The sequence below is a fragment of the Harpegnathos saltator genome, unplaced genomic scaffold (assembly GCF_003227715.2).
Source record: "Harpegnathos saltator strain DR-91 unplaced genomic scaffold, Hsal_v8.6 scaffold25, whole genome shotgun sequence".
NCBI lineage: Eukaryota > Metazoa > Arthropoda > Insecta > Hymenoptera > Formicidae > Harpegnathos > Harpegnathos saltator.
In genome coordinates, this window is record NW_020230039.1 from 2122930 (window position 1) to 2137385 (window position 14456).

The 14456-nt window shown below is 35.2% G+C and overlaps 2 protein-coding genes across 6 annotated transcripts in view; both read right to left on the bottom strand.

Annotated features, from left to right (window-relative positions):
• Positions 1–2931, bottom strand: part of LOC105183744 (NADP-dependent malic enzyme) — a 37083-nt gene extending 34152 nt beyond the window's left edge. For 2 of the 5 annotated variants that reach the window (XR_849801.3, XM_011142074.3), the window contains exon 1: positions 2777–2931. Coding sequence is in view for 1 of the 5 variants with exons in the window: in XM_011142074.3 (XP_011140376.1) it covers positions 2777–2802 (26 nt within the window). In the remaining 4 variants the exon portion in view is untranslated. The other 3 variants (XM_025298954.1, XM_025298953.1, XM_025298955.1) reach the window with 3 other exon arrangements.
• Positions 2932–7886: 4955 nt separating this feature from the next.
• Positions 7887–14456, bottom strand: part of LOC105183745 (Sol1) — a 455377-nt gene continuing 448807 nt past the window's right edge. The window contains exon 11 of the mRNA XM_025298993.1: positions 7887–10076. Coding sequence (XP_025154778.1) covers positions 9988–10076 — 89 coding nt within the window. The 3' untranslated portion in view covers positions 7887–9987. The remainder of the gene's footprint in view (positions 10077–14456) is intronic.

Genomic DNA, 14456 nt, shown 5'->3' on the forward strand with positions numbered 1-14456 from the left:
ATCTTATTATATCGCGTATTAAGGCTATTATACCGGTCTGATATGAGTGTACACATACAATCATGAGCACAATAATTGTCTATTATGTTTTGCGTGAATTCAGAATATTCTCGTTTTATCCGATAGCAGAATTCTTCTCTTAGATAAGATGAATAAAATGTATTCCGAAGTTCACACAAAATATAGTGGACAATTTTTCTGTGATCATACATGTGTGTATATATATAACAGATTATAATGACAAAAAAATTTACTTGGAAGAAAATGCCATAGTTCTAGTTATTGTATTATTTACGGAACAATATTGTATGTGTACAATTTATAAAACCGTCAAGTTATTAAGAATCGACATGTGACAAATTTGTACTAATAACTGATTAGATATATATCATATAAGTTACGGATGATTATGTCTGTATCGTTTTTAATATCGACCATTACTTCAAGCCACGTGCAGTTAGTTTCAGTGACACACTGCATGTGCCCACAATATATATGTTCACGATAACAAATCGCTAACGCGTAATGAACACGATACGACGACGAGCAGGAGCGCGGACGGGTCTTCGTATAAAAGTCAATTATTATATGATGTACATATAATGCATTTACTATGTTATATTTTTGCAAAAAATACACATTTTGTTTTCAAATGGTTTGGACATTTTATTTTATGCAGTTTAGGAGATGTTAAATCGTAAAAAGGAGATGTTAAAACGTAGTAGATGTTAAATGATTGGAAATTTCAACTTCCCTCCTATGCATTTTTCAGAATCAAGTTCTTTCATTGAACTATCGGATACGTTTCAAATAATATCGTGAAAGTGTTGAAGAATAAGTCTGCTAGTTAATAATCGATGTTTATTAGTTATATTTACATTATTCAATTTATTATTATATTATTTATATTATTTATATCATTTATATTCTTACAACAATTACTTAAAGTTTATAAAGTTTATAGTCAATGTTTGTTGTTCCTGTTAAAATTTCTTTCCGCAAAATGGAATTTCTCAGTTGCATTTATTATTATTAAATTATTCATGTTATTATTTAGATTAAACATGTTTAAAAACGAAAGATTGTTTATTGAACAGGTCAGGTTTTAAAATGTTACTGTCAAATTTGCACAGAGTCAAGCAGGAGTTTTTCGGGTGCGAATCGTCGAGTGACGTCACACGTACTATTTTTTCGCACCTCCTCGCTTTAATTCTAGATTTCGTTTCTTTTCATTTACTGTGTACGGAATACGTATTGCTCTATGACATTAGTGTATCTGAAATGGCAATTATTACTCACTTTGGTTTTAAATCACGGACTTATCACATCCATTGTGATAAAACCGGATGAAACAATTAATCAATCACGTACAACTTATGCACAATGTCAAGCAGTTCGATGTGGGTAAATATATAGAAAAGGGTACATCTCATCGATTTTTTCATTTTGAAATATGTTATAAAGGATGAAATTTTGAATGACTTCCTGATACAACTATATGGGGGTTGCTTATAGTTTCCGAGATATTTCATTTTAAAGTTTTGGAATTTTGATTATCCTGGAATTAAATTCCAGATATCATAAGCTGACGTTATTTACAGTACAATCCAAACAGTTAATTCAACCATAGTGTATACATAGAAATATAGGAACATATAAGCGGGAGAGGGGCTCCGCCCCTCCCCGCACCTTCTCCCAAAAAAAATCCTAATCTAACCTAACTTATTGCATCTTTATATATTGTTGGGCGATATTGAAAAGATCTTCTTAAAAGCCACAACACCTAATTATATGCAGATATTATAATAAGTTAAGTTGAGTCAGGTGATAGATCTTAAGAGAACTTTTTTCAACAATGTCCAAAAATATATAAAGATGCAATAAGTTAGGTTAGGTTAGAATTTGTTTGGAGAGGGGGTGCGGGAGAGGGGCGGAGCCCCTTTATTATATTTATATTTAGTATATTGTATCAGAAGAATGATTCTTCCGTAAAAAAATATTAGAAGCTATAGTTTAATCGTCGAGATTTGACATCTGAGAAGGCACCCATTTCTGAACCGTCGATATTTACCGGTGAACTTTTTTAAAAATTCCGACGCCGATGCGTCTAATCAGTTGTATCGACACTTTTCAATGAGTTAACCCAGGATAATGATCCTCGACAGACACTCGATATATAACGGTATATGATCGTTATTTGAAAAGAGTTTACAAGAATCAACTTCAGAAGCTGAATGCGAAACTCAAGTTTCGTCCTCATCCAGTAGGCGAACAAAGAGCACATTGTGAAAGGAACGTCTTCCGACTACATCAACGGTCAAGGTCACGGACGAATTAATGAAAGCCAGGTGAAGCGGCCACGTAGAGTTCGATCAAGAAGAATAGCGGGAGGGAACACTAGGACAAGAACACTACGTCGTGGTCGTCTTCGGCTCAGCAATGATTCGCGGCATATTTAACCACAGTAACCTGGCTTCGTTATCGATCGCGGGTGCCGGCTGCTCCTATTTTCAGCACTGCATTGCGGGCGCAAACCAGGTTACACTATGCGCGACGGCACAGCCCTTCCTCTGTCGGACGAGTGGATGCCCGGAAGCCGACGAAAAGTTCGCCCTGAGGTCTATCTACGTACGTGCATACGTATTCCACTCATCATCACCTCGAGAAAGATCCTTCGTTGAACACGAAAGCGATTAATTCCACAGAGATCGCGCGCGTCTTTCTCCAATGGCAAAAGCGGACAGCGGGGAACACAAAATTTCTCGCTTATACTCACAATATAGACTTCTGCAGGACGAACATCTTCGTTCCTCGTGTGTTCGCAGCTGATCACCTCCCACCCGACAGAACCGGCGCGCGACTGCGCGTCTTGGAGGTGCCAGCTGCGCTGTACGCCAAACCTTGTCATGTTCGCTCCGCAACGGCTTGTTTGATCGGCTGCGCGACAAAGCGCGCCGAAAGGTGCGCCGTGCTAAAAGGTGTGTCGCGCTATATGCCAGAAGTGAGATATGCAAAGTACAGAAGTCCTGGTTTCTCTTTGATCACGCTTTGTCATGTTTATTCTATGTTATATTGAGATAAAATGTATGTAATATTGAAAAACGATGACGAAATGGATTATATAAGGAGGATCACGATGTGATGAAAAGAGAGAATGAGAAAAGGTAAACCCTCCTTGTGTAATCTCGCGAGTCACTTTTGGTTCCAAAACCCACTGATTTATTTATTTGATCATTTATTTATTTTTTATTCATTTGTTTGTAAGAGTTTATTTTTAAGAGTTGAGTATCAATCAACAGAATGCGACGAGAACAAAGATAAATTTCCCCTTTGTAAATTAATGATTATACAATTTAGTTAAACAGTCACAGTGCAATCGATGAAATTACCGACCCCTACGGCGCTAGTGGTATTTTGACATTTTAGAAATATCGTTTTATTTATGTTAGTGGTCGAATATTCTCGTACTGCAGACGTGTATCCATTTGAAAACAAATTGAAACAGTGATAGAATTCTACTTAACCGAGATAAGAGTAATGTTTCTTTTCTTATATATCGATCGAGCAGGAAATTACTTTGCGATATTGCTGAGGTGGAGAGACTAGTAGATTCAAGAATTTTTATGTATATCGTACTTGAGTAGCCATTGTATATACAGATCGTTATACAATTTATATTTATTTTTCGAATTTACATTGAAACTATTGATAATATTAACTCTCTTGAATGATTACCTCTTATCGATAGTTACGAAATTCCCGGAAGAACTTTTCCAGAAATTTTTCAGGGAGACTTCCTTCGAATAAAATTGCAAAATTTTATTCAAAGCCGAGAATAATAATTTAATAATATCGTTTTATATTTTCTAGTGACGCAAGATATAAAGAACATTTTATGCCTTCGTACATATTGCGTAAAATATCATCCGTTGATAACATCGTTGCGAAAAGGTAAATTTACGAAGATAACACTCATTAGAACACTGTGCGTAATCGATGCTATCAATAAAGAGTGTAATCAACTGCGGTTACGCGATTTATTAGAACTATATGTCCTCCGAATCCTATCCTGATTACAATAATTCGAATTATATTTGATTTTGGTTGCTGCATAATGTTATATCAATTAATGTAGCTGCACCAACGTAGAGATAATTAATTACATAAGCGCATAAATCAAATTATTACTCTAAATTTTAATTATATTATCAATTAACGTAATTACGAATTTGACGACACATTCCACACATTCGGTAACTGTATTCTAAATCGTATTAATGAGAAACAATTATTTATATCGAAAATAATAACCTATTTTTAATCTAATTTGCATAACAAATGCTCGAGTTTTTGCGTAGACACAATACGGTATAATCGCACGACAATTACAGGACAAATACTTACTTTTTTTATTTTGAAGTGGGATCTCTTTTTGCTCTCTACTCGAGCGAATGATCGTACCGGTACACGGTACATTTACGGTGCGCGACAGATTCAGCTGAGACAAATAGAGTTCGTTATGTGTGTCTAGCCGACTTCTAAATACCAAAGATAATTATCTCAAACAATTATGCTAAGACGTCAATGCGTTTAAGAGAGTTTCTTGTTTCTTGGCTCCTTAAATGACAAGATTGCCTGCTTTGCGCGCTTAATGATCTAGTAGAGTTACGGCGGAGTTTAATCGCCTCTTCAGCATTATAGATCGTTTCTCGGTTGGTGGGACTGGCGGATAGGAGAACTTTATTGATTACGAATCGATGCTCAAGTTTTCGTCCAACGTTGTGACGAGGTGATGTCAAACCTAGTAGGCAGAGATAAACCATCCTCAGCTACTTAATGTTTCGCTGTCAGGCAGATCCGCGTTATGGCTGTTGTATTGAAACAAATAGAGAAGAAAATATATAATGCGTGCTCGCGTGCGCTTACATCGATAGCAGTTAGGCAATGTGGAAACGGAGACGAAAAGAAGGAAAAAGAAAAGAAAAGAATAAAGAGAAAAGAAGGGAAAGAGAGAGAGAGAGAGAGAGAGAGAGAGAGAGAGAGAGGGAGAGAGAGAACGACAGCAGGATTATCGTATGGATTCATACGTGAAGGTTTATTAGGACAGTAACGATGGTTGCATTACATTTGTTCTTTTTCCTTTTCCATAAACTTATGCGTGAGATGATCGGGCAAGAGCCTCAAAACAGAATAAGAAAATACATCCGTCGTATGTGGCGGATACCACAGCCTGTGCCCCGGTCAACGGTTACCCTTTGTCCGGAGCACGACTGCGATGCTTTCGGATAGTTTTAACCGCAGGACAAAGTTCGGAGCGCCCCAGGCGCAACTCGGATAACTCGTAGGTCCCAGCAATAGGCGGTACGAAAAGATAAAAGTTACTCTTCTAGAAGCAGGAACACGCCGCCGGGCCGCCCCTGATCTTCCTGCCTGATTACGGAGCATGCCAGCAGTCGAAAATCGCTATGAGACTTCTGAGAGATATTTTGTTTCTTTCTTTTTTCTCTTCCTTTTTGTCAGACATTACGTAATAAAAATGCATCGAACGAATTAATGATGGAGATGTACACACGATTACGGTAAATTATAATTGTCGATCGGTCAATTTGTTCCTAAGTACACGTTCAGTGAAGGTAACGTCGTTTATTTCAGTGACATGCATCGAAATCATAGATCGATAACAGAGAGAGAGAGAGAGGTTTATACTTTCTCCGACTGTCGAAGGCTGCGACCTACCATTTCTCGTTGGCTCTGTCAATTAGTGATTTACTAGTATAGAATGAGACAATATGACTATGTATAGTGACAGCAGCTGAAACGTATTGATGTAACAATATTTACAAGGTGATAGTTACATAGAAGCATTTCATAGTGCCAATTTAGGTAATCAACTTGCTAATAATGTGTTGCCCTTTTCCTTTTCTCTTTTTTTTCTTTTCTCGTTAGCATGGAAATAACTGAAAATAAAAGTGAGTTTTGGTCACGCAATCACACACGCACTCCAATTCCTTTTATTTTTCGCAAGCGTACACAGACGCACAAGTCATACCGTATGAGCATATTTTTTTTTGCAAAACTCAATTAGAAATTCGGAAGAATTTATCAACGTATTATAAACCTATTAAAAAATACTCATAATAGAGTCTAACGTACACAGTGACAGTATTGCTACCTATATTATGTATCTATAGATACACAATTTGATATCGAGTTTGTAGAAGTTCATTTTACATTTTCCGTTGTGGTATATTATCTTCCATGATGATTTCCCACACGAACGAGAACTTGATTGCTCGAAAGTGAGTTTACGCATTTCGATACACGATTTTGTGTAAATACAGTCAGTTACACCTACAAACTCCATGTGTGTGTGGAGAATTATTAGAAAACGACGCTATCTGGTTGTCATGATCGCTATAATAAGCTCGAGAAAATACGTCGGTTGCTTATAATTCACTTCATCAGTATTTCGTTTTTGAGATCATTTTTTGAGTTCGCGGACGTAAGTCTTCTGACGAAAAATTTGTAGTCAACGTGAACGCGACGTTAATGTAATTTGCGAAAATTTATAATGAATTAAATTCCCTTTTTCATTTTTTGAAGCATACCTCAACCATTGAGTAAATAATCGTAAAACAAGTTACATTCTGATGTGCATAATTTTCCGTTATATCCGTTTCTACATCTATAATTGAGTGATATGTACAATTTTGAAATTAGGCATACCAAGTTCGGTTCAATATATATGCACCATGCATGAAGATATACAAGTTTAATTGTTAAAACAGACATGTTTCGCTAATATCGCACTAATTTATGTATTAGTTATTGCTTAATCGATTTTGCAACGCATAAGCAGACTGTCTCGATGCTACTTTTATTGCTTTTACTGGGTCAACCATCGTATCTGTTTTATGAAAAGTTGAGAATCATCTCATCGTATATAAATTATAGATGAGTTATTTAATACCAAGACTTAATATAGAACTAAGTATAAATAAGTAAATTTTTTCATTAATTTTAGCGGAATTATTTTTATAAAGACTTAATATAGAAGTAAGTATAATAATTAAATTTTTCCACTAATTTCAGCGGAATTATTTTTAATTCTTTAATTAAAATTAACCTTTTGGTAATTTAAAGTGCCGACGAACAAAAGAAGTTCCTTAGTTTATCGCTTGACGAAATTAGAAAAAAATAAATGTCTTAACTTGTCAAAGGATCCGCGTTATCAAAAAAAGAAAAATTGCGCGCATCAAACATTCTATAAACATGCAGAAGCAAATATACAGGATATTCGTCATAACATGTCAAAACATATACGGATAAGGCGGGTCAAAATAAAATAAAATAGAAAAGTTTCCCCCCCCCTACCATTTTCTGAAGAACTATGTAAAATTTCTAATTATTAATGGAAGAATATTGCCGAACCAGCACGCGCTATAGTAGGATGATGCGATCGCATGAGAAATGGCTGATTTCGCACAATCGTCTCTTACCAACGATCAGTATCAGGTGACAGTGAAAGGCGGAAAAAAGTGTGAACAATGTATAGACAATTGTTTATGGTAGTCATCTGATACCGATCGCGGCTAAGGAATAATCGTGCAGTTAGCTATCGCAGTGCGGCGTGATCGCATGGAAAATGCGATCACGTCGCACTGCGTGCGCTGATTTACTAATCCTTTTTTATTAATAACTTGAAATTTTATGTGGTTGAGAGACAGTAGAGAATTTTTTATTCATTTTGACCCGTATTATTCGCATACGAGCTTGTTGTGACGGACACCCTGTATATTGTAAGATAATGGATTTCAAAATGAAAACCTTCAATTTCGAGTGTTAATATAAACATCGTAATTAATCGATAGTTCTGTAACATGTGCTTAAAATTCATGTGAGTTTATTGTGTTCCAGTTTAACACACACATACACACACACACACACACATACACACACACACAAACAAGTGCACACGCACACACACGGTTCAATGAGAAACGAGAAAATTGTTTATGCCAAATACAATCGATCTTCCGCATCGTCATTAAATGCAGGTGTCGAAAGGGTTTAGTAGATATCAATATTCACGTGGTATTAAATTATGCAATATCGATGCAGTCCACTAACTTAAAAAATGTTCCCAAACTTCTCTCGATAATCAGTAGCCTCGTAAATTCGGCCGATCACGTATTGCTCATTATCGAAATATTCATCGCCAAAATTGCTCAACCGAACGCACATTTTTTAAGAACTGCGTGTTGACTGCTCTCATTATATATCTCATTTAACGAGTTGATTACGTATTCTCACTGAATTTGAAATTCACATTTCAAATTATTCTGCAATTTTCCTGTTTGTTTGACGCTCGTCTGTCAGACCAGGATTCTGACGATAATGTCTTAACTATACGGTTTTAAATTCCCGCGATGTAGTCGGCGATTTAATAATATACCTTCAAGACCTAATTATATCGAATACGAATGTCTGCTTTTGCGCATGATCAGACTTGCTCTTGTCTCTAGTGAACTAAGAAAGAACGGGAACATCACAGTCGTATAGAGGATGTGGTAATAAGTCCGTTCGTAGTATATCCACGAAGGCAAATCTTCACTACAATATGACTTTCGGATGATATTCGGACAGTGACGATGAGATGCGAGAGAAATTCGTTCCATGCGAGACGTGAGAAACATATTGTACATTCAACGAGTGAAATCAGGCTCAAATGGCTGTATGACGTTAGGCAAATTTCTTTCTGAGAGCACGCATTTAACTCGAAAACTTTTGAAACAAAATTGAAAGAGACGTTGAGAATTAAAGAATACTCCGTACTCGTGGAATCTTATAAATTTTCATTTACGATTGATACGTCGAATAAAAGGATGCGTGTGCGTGCTCTCTTCCCATTTCTCTTAAAATATTATAAAATTTCTTTAAGTTAGGAAAGTGCTAATAATTCGTGATATATTTTGCGAAGAACTAACGTTGCTGTTAGTTGAAAGCATAGACTTCTATGTACTAATTAGATTACTGACTGACTTTTTACCTGATGCGACTACCAAGCGGAGGGAGTATGAGACAGTATATCATTTTGAATTTACTCGTACATGTATAAATCACACCGATAGTCACACACACACACGCACACACACTGCTGAAGTTAATATCACAACGTATAACACAATTAAAAATTTTTAAGTATCAAAAAGTACACGCGTCGGTGGATGATAAATATTAAAGGTATTTGAAAGAAGAAAACAAAATATAAAAGAATGTGAAAAATAAGTATTCGCGGTTTTAATAAGACAGAACATGGATTGTAACATGTATTATCTTTCTGACTAAAACAGTATGAACACATATAGAAATAGCACACACACTGTGCAAAATGATATGACGTTTACTCTATGTCACTTTCGCATCATTTAGAGTCAGTAGTCCAATTAGCATATAAAAATCTGCGGTTGAAAATAAAAATATATCTCGGAAGCTTTTTCAACTGTGGTTTACCTACATGACACGGTACATTAGCACCAATTTAGTCGCACGGCCAATTAATCCTGTTTCTGTACTCACGATAATGTGGCTCTCTAGCTCTGCGACGCGCTCGCAGCGACTAATAACACACACGTGCAGTCGTTTCTTCGACACATTGCACGGACAACGTGGAGATCCTTTAATGCCAATGTTTGCTTCCGTACTGCGTCATCGACGTGACGTGAGCGCGCGAACGAACGGACGCGGGATAGAATGAGAAAGGATGTGAGGATAAATTCAAGACGTCGTTTATCTTGGAAGATATAATAGACTTCGGTAACGCCCTTTCTTCTCTCACTCGACGAATTTATCGACGAAGTCGTCACTTTCCTCGGTGAGCTGAGCGATTGATGATTTCCTTTTTTTCTCTCTGGATGGCTCTCGATCTCGAAATTGTAGTTCGTTGTAAATTGAACCAGGATCCATCCAAATGACCGTGATCACTTTTTAATACATCACCCGGCCGACAAGGAGGCGATTCATAATCAGCAGCAGCAGCAGCAATAATAGTAACGGTGGCAGCAGCGGCGCAACACCTTTAATGAAAAAAAGAAACAATTTCATGGTTGCTTTGACGCGAGCCATCCGATAATAGCGGCGCTTTTGGATTAACTCTTTTTTTGCTATTGACCTCGAAGCATGTCGCGTGTTATCGACTTGTGACTGGACGGCATATGCAAATATGCACGATAACACGTGTTAACGACAGTATAAATGGTAAAATATATATATATATATATATATATACATCTTGTCTGCGATTTTGTTCATATATGTGTTTCATATAGCTTTTTATTACTACGCGTGGAGGAAAAAGCGAGTGGCATGAAAAAAGAAAAAAGAAAAAAGAAATGTAACGCATATGAAGCCGTCGCGACGAGGTAAAAACCATAATAACTTTACGGCGATCGTCCACCTCACGGCGATTTCTATTGTACAATCGATATGAAATACGTAATTTTCCCTATGGAATTGAGTAAAATTGAGAAATTTATTAACAATAAAGAATACCGGACGTATTCTTCCTTCCGGAAACTATACTCAATTTTCGCATAATTAAACGAAACTATATATTAAGGCTCTCATATATTCCACTATTAAGAATTAATTTTGGTCAATAAAAGCCAGGTTAGGATATTGATAATGAATCATTCCTTTGCGGGAAAATATTAATATCGACAATATATTGCACGCACTAAGCAAGGTCTTTTCTCATCTTTAAATGTACATGAGGCGTCTGTTGCCTTGTTGAATTCTTGCTGATCCTGTATCTCGTTAATATTCTATTTTTAAATTCCTCACATATTTCAACTGAATGTGTGACGTTAATATTCATTTTATATGTAGCATCGTAAAAAATACTGTCTCAGTCAGAAGGATATGAGTAAAATGTAAAATCTGTTCAACGATAGAAGGCGTCTAATGTCGCGCGTATAATTTATTTAACCCTAATGGTAAAATAATCACTTTATGTGCTTGAGTAAGACCGTACACTATTGGACATATATTATTAAAAAATTAATTCAAAATTTATTAAATCACTCATCGTAAGTTGTAATTATCGTTCTATTTTTAGTTTTGAATGTGGGGATAAAGTTCCGAAAAGCACAAATCTCCAATTGAGCTCAATTTTTTAGCAAAGCTTCTCTTCAGCTCAAGAATGAAAACCCTAGAAGGATTTTTGGCGACAAAGCCCCATTCACTCACTCTCTCTCAAAGTTTAAACTGTTTTTCTACTGTATCTTCGAAAATATTAATTTTAAAGAAAAATGTCTCGGACAAAAAATGAAACTTTTGAAAAGCTCTATAAAAAGATCATATTTATTATTAACATAAATGTAATACTTTTGCCGTTATGTTGAAAAACTGCTAATTTAATAAATCGCTAAAAACAATATTTCTTCATATAAATACGTACATGTTAAAAACGTATATGTAAATTATATGAAGAAATATAGAAGTTACTAGAAGCAGAAGTTAATTTGGGTTCTCTATTAACGCCGAGTGTGAAAGTGATTGTTGCCGCCTGTACTTTTGTTTCGTCGTGCAGTAGTGTGTGGCTTGGTGAACATTAGCGCGCGGGGGCAACCGTACGACGAAATATTTCCTATGAATAATCTTTACTCACTAGTTTTGACTTATTCGCTCATTTATTTTATTTGTCGTACTTATTCTAATTGTACTAAAATTTTCATCTTATTGAAATAGATATGAACAGCAAATATAATTTATTCACGTTAGCCACTATATTATCCGACTACTCCAAAACTTTCCAGTGGTTACGAGAAATTGGCTTGATTCCGATGACCAAGTATTGCGCAAAGCACAAGTAAAAAATAACTCTGTATAAATCACGATTAGCTTGTGGCCAATTCGTTTGTTAAAAAAAATAAATAAATACAACCATAGCGTAAGTGTTGCGAATCAAACATGGTTCGAGAGATGCCACACTCTTCCTACAATATGCATACCCATCACTTACTGCTTTTCTGCGAATTTAACGTTCGAGCAAACGATAAAAGAAAGTAATATTATTGATGATCAACAAGTATCCCAGTTGCAGACCGTTTTTTCTTCTGTAGACAAATCTGGTTGTTCTAGACGAACAATTCGCATAAGAAAAACAAATAGGAGGACCTGGTGAAATTATTGAAATTGACGAGTGCTCATTATTAACTCCTCTCCACTCGATGTTCGTATTTATCGAGTGTAACAATAACTGTCGTTCAAACTAATATCAGATTATATTTACATTGCCTTCCTCCATTATGCAATCTCACGTTAGTTCCTCTAGCAAATATTGCAGATCGACGATAAATCTGGAATATTGGAAATGTCGTGTACAATCTCGCATCTTCATGATCGCGTGCAAAGTGAGAAGAACGATGTGTACGTGCGCAACATTATCGTTGATTGCCTATAAATGTACATCATATTCCAGCGAATCCTATTTGCGATTTATTTCCCGACAATAGTAGGAAAGTTCTAGTTGACCGCACACCTCAGAGCCGCTGTGCCGAAAGTAATTCATATTGTTTGATTTCGTCGAATCAATATCTCGGTGCTGTGTAACACTCGGACTGCCTTTCTACATAATTACGTGGCAGTGGCAGTAGCCGTGGCGATGTTGTTTGAAATAATTACGAGCTATACATATAGAGTGTCTGACACAAGATGTCCTGACATGCGCGTAAAGGTAGAGTCAATCTGAGCACAAGGTCATTTTGTAAACAACCATGTGAAATTTTGAGATACTAATAAAAGAAGATTAGCGAATTAGTGCGTGCGACATTGTCGACGGGATGAGACGCAAGCTCACCGAAAATGGCTGAGATGCTACTATCTCTTATAATTAGCGATGGTAATTATCGGCTGATAGCTAAAAACGGAATAATAACAATTGTCCGCTTGTCGTCGCGTTATGTAGGATGGTCCACGTAAAGTGTGACAACCTAAAAACTCTAAAAATATTTGTCGTATTAAAAAGTTGTTCATGGAAAAGTTTTATATATTCTTTCTAACTACGTAAACAAAATTTCGCCCCTGCTTCCTCTTGAAGGAAGCAGGAGGTAACTTTGTATAATAATTTCAAAGATAACGTTCTATAAAATGTTATACATTTAGATTTTATGAGAAGATATAAACTTAAGATATAAAGATAATAAACTTTATCTGGAATATCTCATTGAAAAATGCTTCTATCAAGAGTTGTAAACATTTAAACTTTAAAGTAGAGTATATTAAAGTAGAGTAAAATATTAGAGTGCATTCAAACTAACCTAATAAAATCATAAATAAAAATAAAAGATTTCAAAGATTTTCTGTTTTTTAGTGCATTAAATGTTATTACTTTATTAAATGTTGCTAATTTTATTAAATATTCGAATTGTTGATCATTCACACTTAAACACTTATTGATTCTTTCCACAAAATTTTGTTTAATTCTAACTACATTTCTGGGATCATGTTCTTTTAAACGAAATATTTGATGACAGATGAATAGGTCAGGGAAGTCATGTTCAATGGCCCTCTTGTTCATTTAATCTTTACACCTTTAAATTATTTTTTACGATAAGGTATATCAAAGAGAAAGTTATATTTCAACCACTTACGATGCAAAAAGACTTAAAACGAAAAATACGTGAAGCTTGCGCTAGCGTGGTCACAGAAATATAATTTAGAGTTAGACAAAATTTTGTAGAAAGAATTAATAAGTGTTTAAATGGTCAACAGTTCGAACTGTAATAAAGTAAAAAGTAAAAAAACTATGAAGTCTCTTATTTTTTTCTTATTGAATTTATGGTTTTATCATATTAGTTTGAATGCACTTTATTTTAAAGTTTAAATGTTTATAGTTTTTGATAGAAACATTTTACAAAGAAATGTTACAGATAAAATTTATTTTTTTCCTGCAGAATCCAAATATTACATTTACAATTAGAGTAACATTTTATAGGAGGTTTCCTTTGAAATTACAAAATTACTCCTGCCCCGTTTTAATTAATTCGCTGGTAATGATTCATATATGAATAGAAGAAAGATATGCCAAAACTGATAATGATTCATATATGAGAGAATAATTATGCCAATTTTCAACGGATTTATATCAAATTTGGTACACTCATGTTTTTTTAGGTTGCTGACTATGAATCCGGAATCAAATTTGAGAAATTCATAATGGTAGATTCATTATACTTAAATATTCAATTTTCTTAGTTTTTGAAAAATATTTATTAAGATTTATATTCCCATTTCATTTCGTGTGAAATATTTTTTATAGAGAGTTTTTCGTATCGCTGCTAACAAACTAGGGTTGAAATTTCAAAATTCAAAATAGCAGATCCAATATGATGGCGCCAAGTAACTAATTTTATTATTCTGTTATGTGGAGAGGATTATATTCGACATGTTCATGT